General features: G+C 44.3%; 1 protein-coding gene across 7 annotated transcripts in view; it reads right to left on the bottom strand.

Annotated features, from left to right (window-relative positions):
- Prp40 (pre-mRNA processing factor 40) overlaps positions 1-14003 on the bottom strand; it is a 69282-nt gene that overhangs the window by 24620 nt on the left and 30659 nt on the right. For all 7 annotated transcript variants that reach the window (XM_072286499.1, XM_072286498.1, XM_050187922.2 and 4 more), the window contains exons 10-12: positions 11809-11946; positions 2856-3056; positions 1221-1371 (exon numbers count right to left, since the gene is read on the bottom strand). In XM_072286499.1, the coding sequence (XP_072142600.1) occupies positions 1221-1371; positions 2856-3056; positions 11809-11946 (490 nt within the window). The remainder of the gene's footprint in view (positions 1-1220; positions 1372-2855; positions 3057-11808; positions 11947-14003) is intronic.

The raw sequence follows: 14003 nt of genomic DNA, 5'->3' as shown, positions 1-14003 counted from the left end.
TCCTTGGACATGCAAATAAGCCTTTCGAGCACCCGTGCTTCAGACTTCACTTCCAAGCAGATCGCACAAGAAATTCTCGGACCTGCAGCTAAGCCTTTAGAGCATCGGTGCTTTGGACACAGCGACCAAACACATTGCACAGGCAATCCTCACGACCTGTGACCATGCCCATCGCACGCATACTCTTTGGACCCGCGACTGGGCATTTCGCCCATCGGCGCATGGGACTCAGCTACCAAGAACACAGCATACGGACTCCTTGTATGCACAGCTAGGCATTTTGCACATTGGCTGCTAGGATTTAGCGATTGAGCACATTGCGCACGAACTTCTCAAACCCATGGCTAAGCATTTCGCACATCAGCACCTCAGACTCTGCAACCAAGCACATGGCACATCCAAGTCAAGTTTCTTGTTTTTTTTTTCCTGGTCACAGTTTCTTGAGCTACAGTGCAGGTCGGGCCCTCCTTCCTTTTTTGGCTTAATTATTTTAATTCGGTCACATCCAAAGTGAAGCCTGATGTGAAGGTGCCTAGACAGATGAAAAGTGTAAAGGACGGAGGGGAGGGGTTGTGTTTATATACGTATAGGTAAACCAGCACACAGCCATGCATAAAAAAGAAGCCCTTTTTGTATGCACCGACCTCAGAAGTTACCAGGAACCAAAGAATGGAGTGTTTCCTGAAAATGAACAGGACCTGACACACTTCTTTCAAGAGCAACAAGCTGCACATGTTGCTGTCAACATCAAGCTGCTGCAAGCAAAGGCAAGGCTAGAAAGGCATTCTGCAGATGGACTCCAAGGCAAGTAAGCACTGGTTATCTCGTTCTATGCGCTGCGCTAGATTTTCTATACATCGGCACATGTCAGCATCACAGAAGCTGCCAGAAAGATGCAAAGACCTGCTTGCGCCCTTTTCAGCGGCCCATGACTTCACTGCACAAGTCAGTGAACTCGCAGCTGGGCTAGATCGGCAATGCTGATCAGACACCAGTATATCTTTACATGCCCTTGGAACTAATGGTGATTGACGATGTAAGAGAAAGGCTTTAAGCAAGTTCCCATGAGGTCAAGTGGAAGTGAGAAGATGATGGTCATCGTAGCGTGAAGTGCAATTTTCCATTTTTGCTGTCCCCAAATTACACCTTAAACTATATACAAGTCTGTACTATACGTGGGTTGTTACGGTATCTCAGTCCAGATGGCAGGCACCACTCACTGAGCAGCTCGGCGTCTTCGGCAAAGGTAGGGTTGTCAAGCAGCAGGTGTTGCGCCTCCTGCCATGTGGTGCTGTGCATGATGCTCGTCATAGAGTCAAGGATGTCGCTCAACACCTGCATGTTGCGCTTGCGCAGTATCTTGGACTCTTCCTGCATCACAGCAACACAGCTCACTCAGTGTGATTTCAAGGCAAAACGATGCTAGTAAACACTGTTGTTTAATACCAAGCTTCCCTGTAGGTCACAGCATGCTGCAGGTTCCTCGTTGATGCTGTTGTTGCCACGCACAAATGACACTCACCTAAATGTAGTACATGTACAGTAGTTAAGGTTTACCAAGAAACCACGAAAAGAGCCCTGTTCACAAAGACTATCTTGCTAGTCTGTTAATACTGCCACCACAAACTATTCCTTATGTGCAGCCATGAAGTGGATGTATTATTGAGCCTTTGTCATTTTTCCCAATAAAATCTTTTAGTTTTAACCCTTTGTAGCCATGTCTCGTGCCCCTCCTGACATGCAAAATTATCTGTCGCATTCAGATGTCAGAAAGCATCCAACGCACACATGCACTTGCTTGCACCGATTTCTTTGTATTCATTACGGAACCTTTGGGGAACTATTTAAACTGTTACTGCACTTTGTAGTGTCTGCAACTGAGGCCAGCACTTTCTTGTGGCGCACTTGAAGGAATTGATACACACTTTTGCGGCGCGAGCACTGAGGGTGGTGACATTTTCTCTGCATTCGCTTTAAAGGGACACTAAAGTGAAAAATGATTTCTTCTGCATCAGTAAATTACCGTTCTACAACACCAAAAACACCACTCTTACAACGATACGACGATTGGCAAACCAGAAAAAGCGCAAGAACGAAATACGGGTAGCGACACCTACTTAAGTTCCCGCACCTGGGGGCTGTGACGTCTTGGATTTTGATGGCATCTCCTAGGGCCTACTAATTATATATAGCGGTACAGATTGCCTACATTGTGTTCTAAAGGAACCAAATATTAAACAAGGCAAGTTTCGGGAACATTTATTGTGCCAACGCGCCCCAAATGCAAAAACATACTTTGGAATCCCAGACGTCACGCTGACATACCGGCGCTGGGGTTTCAGCGCGAAATTCAAATACTGATACTTGGACCTTCATTTTCTCATCTAATAATCAAACCATCTTTTTGAAATGACTGCCTGCAGGGTTCTCAAACAATGCTTCATTAGTCTAAACTGATTTATTGTTTCGCTTTAGTGTCCCTTTAAGAAAAGAACTCGCAGTAGTTCAGTGAAACTGATGATTTCAGTACTGAGCAGAAATATATCCTGCCAATATACGACAAGCAAATGTCTTTAAGTAAGAGTCCTGAAGAAGAAAGTGACAATGAGGACCCCAGAAAAAACAATTCCAGTGATTATCACCCACAACCTGATGCTGGCTGGAGGCTGTGAACAGTACAAGAGCCTCAGGGAAAACAGAAAACTTGCTAAAATAAATCACTAACCAAGCATTTGTTCGCACGAGTGCTCTTTCTAAGGCGTTCAAAACACTCAACGTGGTTCCTGACCTTGGAATGACTGTGCAAGGCGTAAACACTCAAGACGGCAAAGGGATGTCAAGGGTACTGTTCTTACCTTTTCCTTTTTGGCAAGAAAGAAGAGGACATCGTCAAAGAGCTCCTTGCGCTCTCGCTCAGGCACAGCCTTCCACACATCCAGGCCACTAAACATCTGGTCCGCTTTCCGGTATCGCGTGTTCGAGCTCATCTTGTCATTACTCTGCAGGAACTGTTCCAGGTCTTCCTTGGCCTGTTTGGCACGCAACCGTTGCTCCTCCTGCAGTTGTGCAAGCACCTAAGAATGACTGAACGACAAACACTGTTCGCCAAATTAAGTCACAAGCGATCAACCAATGATTACGTCATTATAGCAATAGATTGCAAGCAATCAACCAATGATTACATCATTAACTAGCAACAAATTTGGAAAACTTTGGTGATACCTGTATCACCTCATTGATGACAAGATCCTTTCAGCTGAAGAAATAAATAATGAGACACATTCTTAACTCTTTCGTCACTGCTAAAAATGTGCTCATCTGCAGTGCTCTTATGTTTTAACATTTTATTTCAAGACGAAGTAGCCGCAATGTATACTGTGATATGTAAAATTATACACTGATAACAGGTGTTTTGAAAGGCAGTATATCAATAATGATAGGTCGGATAATTTTTGAGAACACTATGCAAAATTTCAAAGAAGCACCTCAAAAAACACGAACGAAAGTAATAATTTGCTATTTTTAGTATAAGCACTGAGAGTAAGAAAATCTGAAATATACAAAATAAGCACCTAGTTTTTAGTTCCAAACTTTTGCAAGTCGAATTACTACCGTATTTGCTCGATTGTAACAAGAGTTTTTTTTCATGATTTTCGGTGCTTGAACTCAACCCTCGCGTTACATTCTAATAGCGGCAAAATTGACCATTATAAAACAAATATCCTAAATCTTACGGTTTTTAACATTATGTTCGCAACCCGTAGGTCTCGATCTAATTTATAAACAAATTGTTCAAAGTGACACCTTGGTTTTCGTTCGATTCGACACCATTTTCGCTGTGCTTGTCACTGGTGTCACAGTTATGGTGCTGCAGTACACTGTGGCCTTTCGCGCTTCGACTCCGTTTATTCGTGACATTATAGCAACGAAGTGCATTCAGTATGATGCCCACTTCAAGAGACGAGCAATTTTGATGGCCGGATAGGAACATCCATCATGGCTCAACGGCTCGATGCCAATGAGTCCACGATTCGCGGATGGCAAGACCTACGAGAGGCCCTCCTTAAATCCAAGGTCAGTCAGAAGGGCTTTGTAAACCTTGTGGTAGCCTAGTAGCATCCCCAAATGAAATGGTTTTGCGGCCTCTTAAGATGGACTTAATCACCAACAAGCTCGAAATTGACGTGATTCTCGGGCAATCACTTCCGGAGATAGTCTAACTTTTGCGAGGCTTGGCTCGTTCTGGCACCAAACCCCTCGAAGTATACGGCTGACAGTGCTCTTGGCACTGATAGCGAGCTTGGCACAGTGCTAAAAACACTTGTCATGGGCACTTTCAGTGCCGAGTCACGCAAAATTTTGTGAAAGTGAAAATTTCTCTGAAAGGGATCACTCAAGGAAAGCTGTCTCCACCTCAGATGTGAACAGAACTTGTTTCCGAATTGTGATTCTTTGAATAAAGGTACCATTCTTTTTCTTCCTTGCATTTCGTGTTGCATTCGCAGTTTTATTTAACATTATTATTTTTTATCTTGTTTGGCTGGAAAGCCGACCGTCGCGTTACAATCGTGGTCACATTAAATTCGAGTAAATACACTATGAATAAATTATTATGAAGATTTGTTGAAGAATTATGAAGATTAGGCAAAAATATGATTAACATTTGTTGGCATCAATACCAGCCATAGTGATGCCCATGCCATGCGGAAGAGCAGTAGCTTTGCAAATATGAAAATGGGTAAGTTCCTAATCTACAGGGAGCATTTGTTTCTACTCATTACAGCAGGTATCTGGCTTGTTTGTTATTGCATTCTTCGCATCGTGAAACAATGGTTGCCAGGTCAGGGAAGCATGGAGAAACCTCTTCATACTTGATTATTGCGTTCAATCAGATTTTCTGTGCAAGCGAGGTGGTCTAATGTGCGTTCAACTAGCACTGGAGCCTCCACGTGCATTGTTCAGTTCCTGTAAAGTGCTATACAGTAATGTGGAGTGTTGCACAATATTGTACAGTAATGAATAATGGTACTTGAAGAGGCGGTGTTCTAAATGTGAGAGATTATACAGCTAGTCAAGCTTCTGTCGAAGGTCAGTCTCAAACCGGCTGCATGCTTTTGTGTAAGTGAAAACTCCACTTGACGGGAAGGATTGCTCGTAATAATCTGTACATATGCTGTCGAAGCACTGATGAATAAAAGCAACCCGAGGTGAGGAAAATAAAGTTCAACTCAATATTATTCGAATACATTTATCAAAATAACATTCACAAGCAATTGCAACCGTTTGAGGTACCATAAGAAAAGTTTAGACGTTGAATCGAAAAGTTATACTACCCGAGAAGAGCTTCTGTGTCTTCATTGCTGCTGTCATATAAAAATTATGTTGATAAGTCAGTCAAAGCACTTATCTTACAAATAGTTGTTGAAGAAGTAGCAGCACAGGAGGCTAGTTTTGATGATACCTCCAGTAAATGTTCTATATTTTTGGACTCTCCAATCTACCAAAAATCATCACATCTGACAAATAGTCGTCATTTCAGACAGTCCATGACGTTGCTAGTAGAAGACTTCCAACGGAATTGTTTAACAACGCATAGAAAAACTGTCAATCAAATTAATTGATTTCTATAAGCACAATAATGAAAGAGTTAAACTTCCTCAACAAAGCTTGTAGACCAGATAAAGATTTCTCACCACTGACACTGTCAGCAAATAACATACAACTGATGCCTGTAAAATATTCATTAAGGAGTCCTGAACCACCCTTCAGGCTTTGTGAAAAAACAGAGTCCACGGAGAGCACACGCTGCTGCGAACATCTCAGCCAAATTTTGCAGTCGTGTGCAACGTGTGGAGCTCACAAGTGGAGCGCAGAGTCACCTTTTTCTCAAACAGAAGCCTGCTCCTCACTCTTTTCTGGTGCTTTATTACGTAATATAGCAGATTCCCATATGTGGCTGCTATTGGCCAATAGCTGGCATCAATCAAGAAGGGTGTTTGGATCAATGGGCTTCTTCGTACTATTACTGTGTATATTTATTGACGCAGTTTAATAACAAGGCTGAAGTAAGCGAAAATCTGCTTTCAAATTTCTGTAATAATTATCTACTTCTGGGAGAAGCCAGCTACTGTCTGGCGACGCTAGTCACCAAGTAAAAATTAAACTCTGGCCACCCTGCTTATCAGTATCGCAACCATCGGACCTCACTAATGTCGACTAGTTTTGAGCACTGAACTAGCCTCGAATCACGCAAAACTTGAGGTCAGACCACATGCATGCTAGCCAGCGCGCACCCACTCCTGGCCACTCCTAGTTAGATGCCTTGGCGGACTTCACTTTGTACTGAGCTAGTGATAGCGCTTCAAAATACACAAATTGGATGTGGCTACTACCTGTCGGCAAAGCTGGCGCAGGGACAAAGCCAGTTCGCACCACGTAGCATGGCCTGACTCGAGCACATGAGCTCAAGCCCTGTCGTGTACAAAGCAAACGCTGCGCACAGGCACTACAGTTGCACGTAGCTGTGGTCTGCTATGTGGCGTAGATACCGCAGCTGCTGTGACAAGTCCGCTGGCTGAGCGTGCTGCGGCTCACTGAGGACAACCACATTTGGCGGCACGTCACAGGTGCCAAGCTCAGAAGTAGTGGCGTCTACGTGAACATCCAAAATCAAATCTGAACTGCGCACCATGGTGACGTTCAGTAGGCAAGGAATTGTGGGCATGCCCCGCTCTGCCGTAGCCTTCGAAGTGCAAGGCGTTGAAGAAGGAGCGGAAGCACCGCGAAAGGGATGTTTGATTGCCAATAATTCTTCTTCTGTTCAACAGACTGAAGTACTTTTTGCAGCAAAATATTTCTGGTATAGTCTTATCAAATTCAAATGCATTTATAAACTTCAATAAAAAGTGGTTCAGGGTCCCTTTAAGAGTTAGTAACAAGAAGGTGCATATTTCGACCAAGAAAAAATTACCGTATTTATTCGAATCGAGGTCAATAGTTTTTTTCAAATATTATCATATACCAAACTCTAGGGTCGGCGTAGATTCGAGGATTTTAGAAAAGCGCCAGTTTGTAATTGAAAATGATAAATATGGTGCATAGCTAGCGTCATCTAGAAAAGTCAGTATCGCAGCCGCTAATAGCCACACCTTTAGCCAACCAAAGTACAAGAGCAACGTCGCCATTTTGACCTGTGTCATATTGGTATCATGGCTTAAACGGCGTTAGGCATGGCATTATCGTAATGGCACCAAACAGGCGATGCCACAAACAAAAAGTTGTGCTAGCCACACAGGCATCGTCAAACGTTCAAGCCGGGCGTGACTTCAGCATCGATGAGAAAAACGTCCGTTGTTGGAGGGGGCAGCGGGAGACGCCTTTTGTGTGTGCAGCAAAGAGGAGATGATAGCAATAAGGAAGATAAGCACGCAATAACAGAGAGGAGCTGTCCACCGAGATTGCACAGCATTTCGACGCGTACAAGCCGTGCCGCACTGTCTGCGCATGTGTGGGCATGTGGATGCGAGTTTGAGCGCTTCCGCAAGCGTGCGAGGCTAGCAGCGATGATGACGTAGAGCGAGTTCGGCATGTGCATATTAAATAAATACCGTTTTCATTTTGTGAATGCTGCCCTCACTTTTTTGTTTGACTTACATTCAAGGTAAGTCTTTTTATTTTTTCAGACTTCGGACATTCGAGGGTCGGCTTAGAATCGGGGTCGGTCTAGATTCGAGTAGATATGGTGCATTGAACAGTGTAACAGTGGGTTCCTAACTGCAAAATGGTTACATTAAAATTTGATGCTGTAATTGCTTATGGCAGTGTAAGTATGGAAAGAAAATTTGCTCTCTCAGAACTGCCACACTGATCAAGAATCAGTCAGCCTCTGCACAGATTTTGATAAGCATGATTGTGTCCAAGCAGGCTTGCTGCTTATGACCACATTAGTGCATAGGTGGGACACAGGAGAAGAGGGGAGGGCACAGGAAAAAAAGTAATGGTATCTCTGTCATCTTGAGAGTGCTATTGCTCACCATATCTTTTCTGTTATTTTTTTGTTGTTGTTTTTTTCCCCCCTTTTTTATTTTAGAGCGAAGCCCTCAGGTGCCCGTTCCTGTGGCGAGCGATGGCATCGGCAGCATAACCGAGCGAACGAGCACAGCCATAGTGAAAGAGCTAATACGGAGCGGGATATGAAAGACGCAATCTGTGAATGGCAAAGACCAATAAGAGAGGCCCCTTCAATGGCGTGCATGCAGGAAACTGGTATCATGCGGACCCACCCAACCACTCAATGAGTGCTTGTAATTGGTCTAAGCCGGACACCTCGTTTTGTACTGTCTGCTCGTGTCAGCTCTCGTTCACGTTTGTTTGGTTTGCTTGGTTTGGTCCTCATCGTGCTTGTTTCAATTGTCATGGTTTGCAATTGTTTTGTTATCTGATTGCATGCGCGACGCGAATTGTGCAGTGCTTTCTGGAAGCCATGCGGCACCAGCGATTACACTGGAACCTTTGACAAGTCATGTATAAAAGCCGACACACTTGGCCAGCAGATTTGATCGTTGACGATTGCCGACTCTGCTACATGTCTCTGTCAAATTCTTTGCCTCAGTACATCGCAAAATGAAAGCACGTATAAAGATGCGCTCGAATTTCGCATTAGGGAGTATCGTAATCGTCGGTGAATTTTTTCTAGTCGCATGACCACCTTTGCTGTGTAGGCGGTAGACAAACAATTACCCAGCAGCTGTGAGTCAGTACTTAGCATGTGCCTGCATGCTTGTTCCTTACTTCTTTGAGAAACGTTTTACACATGTAACATGACACACAACTTCAAATTGTGGGATGTTCTTGGACAGTAGCAATGTCTCAAATCTCAATTGCACCCCACTAAAGTGCTTATGGAATTCCTGCAAGATAAAGACCTCAGCGAGATCTTTATCCTAGCACAAAAAGTTCAAGGGGCACTTAGTTATCCATACGTGGATGAATTCGAAAGTATTGCGGCCACGTCAGCAGAAGCGCAGTGACATCTAATGGTGCTACTTGCAGAGTCACACGACTCGAGCAACCATGTCAGCAGAAACACTGAAACGTCACGTGATCAACGGTGTTCGTCACAAGGTGTGCACAATGCAAGGTCGTAGGTTTGACTCTCACCAAAGGTCAAGGGTTTGACTGCCACCAAAGGAAGTGGGTTCGAATGCCTTATTTAACGGTATACTAATTAGCAGTGCCTTAATTAACTTTGCCCTAATTAAGGGACATTAAAGGCAAATGCTAAGTCGACGTAGACTGTTTAAATACCCTTCCAGAAACCTCGCAACGCTTGCTTCGTGCCAGGAAAAGACTTAGTTTACGAGAAAATTGTATCTGAAGGGTCCGAATACCTTTTTCGATATTCAGACCTCCTGCCACCCAACCAGAGGAGTGGTGACGTTGCATACGCCATCACCACCCTTTGCTGCCGTCGGTGAGTAAAACGGCGCTTGACAGACAGCGGTACCGAGCCAAGACAGAGCAGTGGATTCGCCGCTGCAGCTTCTTTTAGCTCAAGTAACGTAGACCCTTCGGGCATCCCACGACACCACATAGAAGTTGAATCCTCTGCTACTTGCAGTTTGTGCGTGTTTCGCAAGCCAGCAAAACCAGCATAGCACTACACAACAACGAAACTACTGAAAGCCAAAAGCGTAGGCAGCGCGGAGTCGAGCGAAAACGAAACCTTTCAACCGCACACGTCGTCAAGGGTAATTTCAATTAGTTCTTTTTTTTTTTAAGTGAAATATAACTGGACAAGTAGCATTTTATTTCGTCTCATAATACAAGGATGCTTTTTGCAACGAGTGGTAGAGTACTAGTGACAGAATTTAACTGAGGAGTGCTTTCATCATCCAGCAAGTACTTGAATGTCCCGGAAGAGTCTCTAATCATGTCCTGCATTTACCTCAATTTCTCGATTATTAACCCTTTCGCTGTCGGACCTTTCTGGCCGTGACGCACCCCCAGTGTCGGCTTGGTTTCAGGGAACGAGCATAACAGGGAATGAACACAGCAATTTATTTTTGATTATGATTGGTATACAAATAACATAGTCAATGCAATATGCACATTTCAATCTTCTGCAGCTGTTATTAGTAAACATCATCATCATCATCAGCCTGACTATACATCTGTTCAACATCCGAATCTGACGATGTGGAACTCATCTCTCCGCGTTAGACGCTGTCCGAGTCCAAATCCGAGCTCGGCTCGTATTCTGAATCGTAAGAGCCACCGCTCCAATGAACAGACGAAGGTCTCGCGCCGCTCAGCTATCCGAAAGTAACCGCATGCAGGGAGGATGCGCTTTCAGTCGCCCGCGCAACGGAGATAAATGGGACGTTGTGTGATCAAGAAGAGAGAGATGGAAAAAGGCTAAAACAAAGTTCGAAGGGCTTTACGTTTACTGCTGCAAGTCGGAAGCGAGGGTGCGGCGAGAGAGCGAAAGCAGCAATCGAGTCACTCTTTTCGGAGAGGCAACGGCGACGCGTGCGCCTGAACTTGACGCGCCGTAGAAGACGCAACAACAGAAGAAAAATAAAAACCTTCAAACCGGCGGAGATGGCAGAAGAACCCTTGAACCCATAACCACACGGGCGCGACGCATGATCCAGCGAATGCGGAGCCACCGCGCCACTCAGCAAAAAGAGAGGCGGGCGTGGCAGTCGCACCGTACTCTTCAATACATGTATTAACACAGGTCAGGGTGAAAATACGAACTTGTAGGAAGAGTCAACAGATGTCGTGGCCAAGTCCGGGAGCGCCAGCTTTGCGCCCAGGCGCGAAATTTTGAACGCGCGATAGAGAACGTACCGGTATGTCAGTGACACTGTGGGGGGGAAGCGCGATGACGTACCGGTACGTACGTGACAGCGAAAGGGTTAAGGCTCTACTCGCGATAATAGTCAGGCCTTAGAGATTCTCAAGCACTAATCTATCACTTTAGCTTGACTTAATATTTGCCCCTAGTGTCCCTTTAACACCAAACGTCGTGGATTTGAGTTTCTTAACTATATCTTAATTAATTGTGCCTAAACTTAGCCTTAATTAACACCAAAGGTCATGGATTCGACTCTCACGAAAGGTCGAGGGTTTGTAGCCTTTTTGTACCATCGTGTGATCACGCTGCCAACGCCAGATTTTCCACCTCATGAACCATTTAAAGCTCTCACATTAACTTTTGTGCTATTGCATTTGTGTTCGTGGATGTGTATGTAGTGTGTGTATGCTTCGTTTTTGTTTTTATCTCACTACCTTTCTTTCACCCTTCACCATCTCACCTGGAGTATCATGTCAGGCCTGTCGCTAGGCTAACCTCTCCAGATATCAAACTTTCTTTCTCTCTCCATAGTTCTGGGTTATTTGTGCTGTTTTGACTCTGCAAAGAAATAGCTTCTCGTATATTTATAACACCCACCATGTCATGCCTAAGTGCATGAGGGCTAACGGTCAACTGAAACAGCATCGCCTTGCCAGGCGATTTATACCTGTCATTGTTAACAGTATCAATAACAGTAACAGTATTCATAGTGCTATGCTCCCGCCCTCCATTTCAGCATGCCACTCCAGAAGCAGCAGGAATGACAAACATTGAAAGAAGGTTGCCACGATCCTAAATGCACCCCATGAACAGCGACCAACATCTGGTAAAAGTGGCATTGAGTCACCTCCCCCTCCTGCTTTTAATGCATTGAGGCAGGCATAGTAAGCACACAGGAGGCTAGCCCAAAGACACAGAATCCAAGCAAGACCAGAAACAGGCCCCACCTTTTCTTCTTTGCCTCTCTGCACCTTGTACGAGTTGAAGGCCTGCTTCTTCTCATTGAGTTTGCGCAGCGTCCCGTAGCGGGGGTCATTGGCAATGAGCTTAAGTGCTTGTTCCCAGCTGCAATTGCTGGGCACCTCCTGCGTAAAGCATGGGCATGGTATGATGAACCACTTCATTCACGCAAGGCCACATCAGTGCAACAGGGATGCTGCCGATTCAAATTCCACATCCACGGTCTTCTTGTGTTATCTAGTGGCCCTTTGAACAGCTCCAGGGTCATTTAAGAGCAATAAACAACCTCCATACTACTACTATATCTATATATTATATATATATATATATATATTACTATGTATATTTTTATAGACAATTAGCCTCTACAGCCCAGAATAGCCAACAAATATCAAGAAAGTGGTTAGGTTTGGCGTTAGTATAGTAATGGTTAAGCAGAAATTTTTATTCTAGCTGTTACTGTTGCAAAAAACATAATAAGGTGCAAACTTGAAGTGATTCCTAGTGCTCTACCTTATGCAATATTTCCCTCATTAAAGGAGTAGTGACATGACATTTCTGTTAAACGAAGGGCCCCCCCCAAACCATCTAAACCAGATAAAAAATAGTGGTAGGCATCAAGAGTGCTCTAAATAATTTACTATAATACTTGTTGCTCCAAACCAGTTTTGGTGCCCAGGCAGAAGACATGTCATGGTGTCATGAAACAGCTTGCTCTCTCAGTTCTTGCAATCACTGCAGCTACCATTTCAAGCTCAGTGAGACGGAACTCATGCAGCACTTTTGTTTATTTTTTATGAGCAACACCGTCATAGCTAGCTTTATTGCTACACAATGTAAAAATTTTGCTCCATGTCATGAAGTCACGATAATGTCAATACCACCAAATCAGGCATTTCGAGACCAACTTTAGCATCAAATTAAGATATCTTAGTAATTTTACCAACCTTACTCGCTAAGTGTCATCCTTTCACATGCAAGAAGAGTGCGCTATAGTATCTAACACATCCAAAATTGTGTGCCAGTACTCCTATAAGTTGTTGAAGATTGTAACAGACCACCAAGTACTAAGCATTTAGAAACACCATTTATATTTGCTGCAACACCAGGAAGTATTATCACAATCACACGTCTTGTGCCAAGGTACTGGATGCCCTTAAAGGGTCCCTCACCAGGACTGGCCATTATGAGCTGACAAGCGCAGAGCATACAATGCCCGCCAACGATCATGTTTGCAAAGAATTACATTGCTACATGTCGCGGAAAGGTCTGACATTTCAATACGAATGCAGTTTTCCCATCTCCTCGCGGCCGCTGCGCTCCTAGTCGGACGGTGACGTACTCGCGTCCCTGCGCCTATGTACTCGGGTCTGCAGTGTGACATTGCTCATGGTGACATGTGACTTCAAGAATTATTCAAGGCACCATCTGTTATTTGTGTGATCTGTTGCTTGAATTAACGAATTAAAGTTTAGAGAAATAATAAAACACACAAACGGAATGTGTGCGTGTTTTTTGTTTTACTTCACACCGAAGCAAGAGAGATGTACGTCCGCTTCGTCAGCTTGTACACATGGTCATGCCGTCATGTTCGCAGGCACCAAAACTGTCATTTTCTATTGTGTTCCAGCGCATGATCATGCTCTGCGATCTGCTTGTTCTGCCTCAGTATTCGTGTAGCACTGAATTATACCGCTAATCATGTGTCCTTGTGCACAACGCGCAAAATTGTGCACTGCGCGAGGTCCTCGAGGTCCGGTATAGGAGAATGCAGGGAAAGAACTTCGCTTGCGGAGGCTAGATAGGGCGACTGGAGAGAGTGTCCCGCTATGCAGTAGAGCTCGCCTCCTGAAATCATGGGTTTTTGGCACTGAAATATTTTTATCTCGGCTATTAATGAGCCGATGTGAAAGATTTTTGCGGCTCCCTAGAGGACATGTAACAACTTTAAGCGTATAACCAAAATTTCCTATGGCGCCTCGTGAGGGGCCCTTTAAAAGCAACCGTTTTCAAATGGGGAAAAGTTTACTTTCACAACACACTGTCTTTGTGATCACAGTTTTCATCAGTTCCATCTCCTAGGCTCATGAGCTCCTTCAACTTCCAGCAAACAAGCTGCCTAATTCAAGCACGAGAAACAAAATATGCTAAGAAATTGAAGATAAAGAGGAGAATTGTAAGA

This window comes from Dermacentor andersoni, chromosome 2 (genome assembly GCF_023375885.2).
Source record: "Dermacentor andersoni chromosome 2, qqDerAnde1_hic_scaffold, whole genome shotgun sequence".
Taxonomy (NCBI): domain Eukaryota; kingdom Metazoa; phylum Arthropoda; class Arachnida; order Ixodida; family Ixodidae; genus Dermacentor; species Dermacentor andersoni.
The sequence above is the reverse complement of the archived record's forward strand: the minus strand, read 5'-3'. Positions and strand labels throughout refer to the sequence as shown.